This window comes from Vipera berus (genome assembly GCF_964194415.1).
Source record: "Vipera berus genome assembly, chromosome: 3".
Lineage (NCBI taxonomy): Eukaryota > Metazoa > Chordata > Lepidosauria > Squamata > Viperidae > Vipera > Vipera berus.
Window position 1 is genome coordinate 5,306,518 of NC_138204.1, and position 7,551 is coordinate 5,314,068.

Genomic DNA, 7,551 nt, shown 5'->3' on the forward strand with positions numbered 1-7,551 from the left:
TTATTTTATTTTAATTCCATTTATATCCCGCCCTTCTCCGAAGACTCAGGGCGGCTTACAATCTAAAGCACAGATCAATGTGCTTAGCAATAATAATAATAATAATAATAATAATAATAATAATAATAATAATAATAATAATAATAATAATAATAATAATTTTATTTGTATACCGCCCTTCTCCGGAAGGACTCAGGGCGGTGAACAGGGCAAACATATAAAAATACAAGAATACAAACATTAAAAAAGATTAAACAGGTGCCCAGAAGCTAAGAACAATAAATTAAAATACATTAAAACAATATTAAAATCTAAACCCATCAGGCCAGGCCGGCTTGTTCGAACAAGTAGGTCTTCAGATCGCGTCGGAAGGAGCGAAGGTCGGGCGCCATCCGGAGCTCAACCGGCAAACGGTTCCACAATTCCGGCACGCCCGCAGAGAAGGACCTCCCTCTGGGGGCCACCAGGCGACATACATAGCCTTCATTCTATGTATATGCAGGCTTATTAGGGCTTTCGCCCCCCCAAGCGGCATTATTACAAAGTCAGCTTAATTGCCCCCAACAATCTGGGTCCTCATTTTACCTACCTCGGAAGGATGGAAGGCTGAGTCAACCTTGAGCCTGGTGGGACTCGAACCTGCACTAATTGCAGGCAGCTGGTGTTACTTAAGGAGGCATTAGCCCACTGCTCCACCAAGGCACATGAAAATAGATATGGGAACAGGCCAAAAAGAACCCACACGCAGACGGGGCGGAGGTGAGATCTTTTACGAATGTACGAGCTGCCTCCAAAATGTTGTGGCCTTCCTTGGACTCCTGCTCGCCAGGAAGCAGATGGAACTGGCCCCTTTGGGGTATTTGTCATTCGATGGATAATAAATCATGGTTTGACTCTGCACAGATGTCAACGTGACGTGTGCCTTGGGGACCTGAGCTAGCCTCAAGGGCATTGTACTTTGCAGTGCTGTGCTGTGTTGTGTTGTTTTGTCTCTCAGGAACATCATCCACATCTATCTTCCCTTCCAGCGATTTTTCTTATTTTTCCTGACAGTTAGAAAAATTAATCGGGAACAGAACCTGGATTTTTTTTTTTTTTGCTGTTGTTTTTTTTTCCCCTTGAAGACGTTTCGCTCCTCACCCGAGAAGCTTCTTCAGTTTCGACTGAACTGAAGAAGCTTCTTGGATAAGAAGTGAAACGTCTTCCAGGGGGGGGAAAAAAGGTCTCTACAGATATCCATCCTTGGAGGTTTTTAGGAAGAGATTGGACAGCCATTTGTCTTGAGATGGCAGGGGGTTGGACTAGAAGACCTCCAAGGTCCCTCCCAACTCTGTTATTCTGTTGGATAAATCAGCCATCTGTATTACAGCCATGAGATCATAGACATCGTCTAAGACAGTATTTCTCAACCGTGGCAATTCTAAGATGCCTGGACTTCAACTCCCAGATTTCCCTAGCCAGTCACACCTCTATGGTTCATTAAAGGCACCTGTCTTCTTTTTTCCAGGATCTGGGATGAGTTGAGAAAAATGAGATTTTCCGGGCAACCAGGCCAGGCAATGTCAAAATAGCCTTTCTCAATCTCAGCAACTTGCTGGGCTGGCTAGGGGAATTCTGGGAGTTGAAGTCCACGCATCTTAGAATTGCCAAGGTTGAGCAACACCGATCTAGGATCCCTTCCGCCTCTGTTATTCTTCCTCTTGGGGATTATTTTTTCCCCCCTTCTCCCCAAGTTCCTAGTCCCCATTTTTTTTAAAAAAAAAGTATGATTGACCCCTGGGTTTTTCCCCCCAGCTATGTGAAAACCTCTGAGAAACTCGGAGAGTGGAATGAGAGTGTCACCCAGTCGGACTTGTGAGTTCCTTCCACCTTGCATGCCCGCCCTTCTTCTTCCTGGCTCTGTCGCCTTCTCGGCCCTGCACCCCCTTATTTTAGGGGGGGGGCACGCAGAGGCTGCTTGTGTGCTTGGAATATGGCAAACTCCTGTCGAGGCCTTTTGCTTCTTAACTTTCACACTTATTCTTCGCTGGGAAATGCGTTTCTAGGCCGTGCTGGACGCTGAATATCTTCACTGGCGTTTCCTGGTGCAAAAAAAAAAAAAAAAGGGAAGTTCCACTCATTTAGCAGTTCAGACAGGAAAAGAAAGTCCTTACACTTAAAGGCTTATTCCCGCTTCCCGTTTCGCTGCAGGGCAAAACGGGTTACGGGCAGTCCTCGATTTAACGGCTACAACTGAACCCAGCCTTTCCGTAGCTCAGCGAGACAGTTGTTCACGTTTTGCCCCACTTTACGACTTTTTCTTGCCATAGTCGTTAAGTGAAAAGGGCAGGCTGGTAAAGTGAATCTTAATTGGTTGCCAGTTGTCTTCCGGGTGAGATTCAAGGTACTAGTCATGGTGTTTAAAGCCCTACATGGCAGGGGTCCGGAGTACCTCAGGGAACACCTGCTGCCGGCGTCAACTTCCCTCCGCCCTGTGCGCTCCCACAGAGAGGGCCTCCTCAGGGTGCCACCGGTCAGAGAATGTAGATTGGTGGCCCCCAGGGGGAGGTCTTTCTCTGTGGGCGCCCCGGAGCTATGGAACCAGTTACCGGTTGAGCTCCGGACGGCGCCCGATCTTCGCTCCTTTCGCCGCGATCTGAAAACATACCTGTTCGAACAAGCCGGCCTGGCCTGAGGGGGGATTGGTGGGGTTTTTACTATCATTTTATTGGGGTTTTATTAATGTATTTATTGTTTTTTATGGGCATGTATTTAATTACTTTTTAATTTTTGTAGCTTTGTGTTTTATTCTTGCCCTGTACACCGCCCTGAGTCCTTCGGGAGAAGGGCGGTATAGAAATATTAATAAATTAAATTAAAAAATTAAAATTAATTCCCCCGTGGACTTTGCCTGTCGGAAGGTCGCGAAAGGGGATCGATCCCGTGACCCCGGGGAACGCTGCCACCGCCATAAATACGAGTCAGTTGCCTAGCGTCGGAATTTGGATCGCGTGACCACAGGGGGAGGCTGCAAGGGCGGTCGGTGTGAAAAGCAGCCACAAAAAAAAAAGTCGCCATCGTAACTTTGAGCAGTCACTAAATGAACTGTTGTAAGTCGAGGACCACCTATACCCGTGGTGGCGAGCCTTCTGCATTGCTCTTCCAATCTAGAATCTCTCTTCGTGTCCAATGCAGACGAGGGAAAGGAGGTTTTACAAGCCCGCAAAGAGTTTTGGTAGCCTGCTTAATACTCCTCGGAGTTCATGGAGTATGAACATCCCATCTTTCTTCCCTTTTCAGTTTAAAAAAATGTCAAATTTTATAGCCAGTTTGCAAGGTTGATTTTTTTTAAAAAAAAAACCCTTAGGTCTTCTTGCAAAACTTAAAATATTTGGTTCAAATCTTTGGTACTGCTCCCTTGCTAAAATCCTTCTAACCTGGTTGTATTCAGTCTGGCCCCTTCCCGGCTCTTTTCCCAGAAGTCTTAGCCACATTTAGAGAGGTTGGAGAATTTTAGAGGATAGGCTGAGCGCCGAAGAATTGAGGCCTTTGAACTATGGTGCTGGAGAAGACTCCTGCGAGTCCCTTGGACTGCAAGGCGATCAAACTGCTCGGTCCTAGAGGAGATCAACCCCGACTGCTCTTTAGAAGGCCAGATCCTGAAGCTGAAGCTCAAATACCTTGGCCACCTAATGAGAAGGAAGGACTCACTGGAGAAGAGCCTAATGCTGGGAAAGATTGAGGGCAAGAGAAGAAGGGGACGATAGAGAATGAGGTGGCTGGATGGAGTCACTGAAACAGTAGGCGTGAGCTTAAATGGACTCCAGAAGATGGTAGAGGACAGGAAGACCTGGAGGAACGTTGTCCATAGGGTCGCGATGGGCCGGACGCAACTTCGCAACTAACAACAACAAAACCCAGGAGAAAACACAGTAAATAGTGGTCTATATTAAATGGAGGTTTATCTTACACTATCTACAATATCATGCATCAGGAACAATATACATTCACGTGCTAATATAGCAGGATCCAACACACCACAGTTACAGCAGGAAAATGGAAGAGAAAGAACACAGCAGCAAAGTCTTTCTTTTATACAAAGGCTCTTAAAGAGACACAGACTCAGCTGGCTCATAAAGGGACACAGACTCTGCTGAGTCATTCCCATCAGTACGTCATACATTACATCAGCTGGTCAGCTTTTAAATCAGAGGTCTTCAAACTCGGCCCTTTTATGACTCATGGACTTCAACTCCCAGAATTTCTCAGCCAGGCATGCTGGCTGAGGAATTCTGGGAGTTGAAGTCCATGAGTCATAAAAGGGCCGAGTTTGAAGACCCCTGTTTTAAATCATTACTTTGACAGAGAAGGTAGTTTAAGCTTGCTTTTATAGTTTTTTTGTGTTTAATTGAAGTAGACTCTGGATCTGAGCGGTCTTCAAACCTGGCCCTTTTATGACTTGTGGACTTCAACTCCCAGAATTCCTCAGCCAGCGTGCCTGGCTGAGGAATTCTGGGAGTTGAAGTCCACAAGTCATAAAAGGGCCAAGCTTGAAGACCCCTGCTCTGGATGTTAGCTTCCCAGTCCTAGTCTATACAGCTTTGCAATTGCTTGATGGCTTTTGTTGAAGACAGTGTTTGTCAACCTCGGTATCTTTAAGATGTCTGGACTTGCTGGCTGGGGAATTCTGGGAACTGAAGTTCAGACACCTTAAAGTTGATGAGTTAACACTCAGGATTAATTGGGACAGGCCTTGCTTAGACTCTGAATCCAGGGAAACTAACAGTTTTTCAAATGGTGGCCTTCCGGGGTTGGTTGAACAGTGTGTTTGGACATACATATGCTTCAGTTACTATCTGCCGTACAGGGAGTCCTCAACTTACAACCACCATTCAGCCCTTAAAGCGAGATGGTTAATAAGTGAGTTTGGCACTGTTTTATGACCTTTCTTGCCAGCTATTCTTAAAAAAGTCACTTCATTCGTTAAGTTAGCAACACTGGCTCCCCCCTCTGACTTTGCTTCTCGGAAGGTCGCAAAAGGGGATTGCGTGACCCCGGGGGACTGTGACCGTCGTAAATATGAACCAGTTGCCAAGCGTCCGAATTTTGATCACGTCACCGTGGGGACGCTGCAACGGTCGTAAGTGTGAAGGACGGTCGTAAGCCACCTTTTCCGATACCTTTGTAACTTCGGATCGACGGTTGTAAACCGAGGACTACCTGCAACGGGGGGAAAAAAAATGAGGAGCTGCTGTCTTTGGCAACTTCCTACGGTGTCAATATCAATTCCATCCTTAGCGTGGTGTCATTAGTAGCTGAGGTTCTGGTTTTTTTATAGTTTTGTGGTAGTGCGGTCTGTGGCTTGCAGGCGGAGATTCAACAGGGATGTTCGTCTCACATCCTGCTTTGTGTGCCAACCTGCCTCCTTGGGCATGACAGGGGCGTCTTTAAGCATGAAGCTCAAAGCAGCCCGTTTGCAGAGGGGCAGCTGAACACACGAAGCAGAACGCTTGAAATGAAAATTCCACCCCTCGCAATGAAGAATTTGCACACGCACACTGGTAAAAGTTCTCGGAATTGCGGGTAAATCTTTTGTTCGCTTAAAGCTTGTCCTGGAGAACTTCTCCTTTAAACCCCAGCACCATCTTGATGCATCTGAGCAAGAGGTTAGTGCTTCCTGCTTAGCATCGTGACACGTGAGAAAAAAAAAATTCTTCTGTATCCAACATGGCAGGAAGTGTAAAATGGTACACTATAAGGGTCTCCTGCTTTGAGGAGGGGTGTGTGTGGGGGGGGGTGTTGGACTAGAAGACCTCCAGGGTCCCTTCCAACTCTGCCATTTCTGTTTTGTTGAGCTCTGATGGCACGCCGTCAATCCGACAATCCGTCAAGGCACACCTCCAATTTGGGAGTCTCTCCAGCCGCAGGGCAACGAATGCCGCCGGGAAATACGCAAAAGGAAAGAAGATATGCCATTGACTTAGAAGGGTGGCTGGGTGGTGTTGGCCTGTTGGATCGGCCTTGCAACCGGATGGTCTAAAACCGCTTGCCTCCCCGGCATTCTGGATGCTCCATCGCCGGAGATTTTCAAGGAAAGATTGGACAGCCGTTTTTCCGGGGTGATCTCAGGCAGGGGTGTTCAAACTTGGCCCTTTAACAACTTGTGGACTTCAACTCCCAGAATTCCTCAGCCGGCAACGCTAAGCAAGGCCAGTCCCAATTAATTTTGAGGAATTCTGGGAGTTGAAGTCCACAAGTCATAAAAGGGCCAGGTTTGAAGAGCCCTGATATAAGGTCTCTGCCATGGGCAGGGGGTTGGACTAGAAGACCTCTGAGGTCCCTTCCAGCTCTAGGGTTCTATGATGGTCATCTTTTAGGGTAGGGGTCTTGAAACCCGACCACTTTTAAGACTTGTGGACTTCAACTCCCAGAATTCCTCAGCCGGCAATGCTAAGAAAGGCCAGTCCCAATTTGAGGAATTCTGGGAGTTGAAGTCCAGAAGTCCTAAAAGGGGCAGGTTTGAAGAGCCCTGATACAAGGTCACTTGCCATGGGCAGGGGATTGGACTAGAAGACCTCTGAGGTCCCTTCCAGCTCTAGGGTTCTATGATGGTCATCTTTTAGGGTAGGGGTCTTGAAACCCGACCACTTTTAAGACTTGTGGACTTCAACTCCCAGAATTCCTAAGCCAGCCTAGTTGGCTGAGGAATTCTAGGAGTTAAAGTCCACAAGTGTTAAAGGGGTCAAGTTTCAGGAGCCCTGTTCTAGGAGAGAAAAATCTTTATTTTCTCCTAATAGGTGGCCTTGAGTAAATTGTATAAAGAAATGAAAGAGGTGTTCTTTAATCTGTTGTATTTATAGATATGTTTCGGCCAGCAGTACACTGGAGGACTGGAATGAGAAATTAACACAGTCAGAAGCGTGAGTTCTCTTAACCTTCTGCATAAACACACACACACACACACACACACACACTTTGTGTAGAGCACTTTTTAACTCTTCCTTCCTTGCACTAATGGCTTTTCTGCTGCCTCCCTTTGCTGTAAGTGCTTCCTGGGTGCTGGGTAATGGCAAAATCAGGGAGAAAGGGTAAAAAAAAATGGGGCAGGGGACTTTGAGTTTCGGGCTGCTTTGCTGATGCTATTTCTGGAGAGATTGTGGTGGTAAAACGGTTCATTTATCCTACGAGCGTTGACTACTTCAGTCTTCGTTTGCCTTGTTGCAAAACTAATTGGAGAACTTCCGTGCACAGCTTAAGAGTTTGTCTATCCATAAAGGAGACTATTTGCTGCCTGGGATGGAAAGGTGGGGGGGGTCCTTGGTTGGTCTCTGAGCTGGGTGGCTGGCTTGCAGACGTTTCACGAGTCAAACTAGGTAACATCATCGTTGCTGGCGCTAGTTAGTACTGATGCCGTTACCTAGTTTGGTAATGAAGCGTCTGCAAGTAAGCCACCAAGCTCAGAGAGCAACCAAAGACTCCACAGTTGTCGTCTTCCCTCTCCTCCTCCCCCTCCTCCTTATATCCCCCTCTCCCCTCTCGCACTGATGATGTTACCTAGTTGGGTCATGAAAC

The 7,551-nt window shown here is 46.9% G+C and overlaps 1 protein-coding gene across 7 annotated transcripts in view; it reads left to right on the top strand.

The window, feature by feature from the left end:
• The window catches only part of TPD52L2 (TPD52 like 2), a 40,563-nt gene that overhangs the window by 12,567 nt on the left and 20,445 nt on the right, over positions 1-7,551 (top strand). For 4 of the 7 annotated variants that reach the window (XR_014025928.1, XM_081323829.1, XM_081323833.1 and 1 more), the window contains exon 4: positions 6,840-6,899. The exons of 1 other annotated variant lie outside the window; for it this stretch is intronic. Coding sequence is in view for 5 of the 6 variants with exons in the window: in XM_081323829.1 (XP_081179955.1) it covers positions 6,840-6,899 (60 nt within the window). In the remaining variant the exon portion in view is untranslated. Of the gene's footprint in view, positions 1-1,794; positions 1,855-6,839; positions 6,900-7,551 lie in introns of all 7 variants that reach the window. 2 more of the 7 variants (XM_081323830.1, XM_081323834.1) reach the window with 1 other exon arrangement.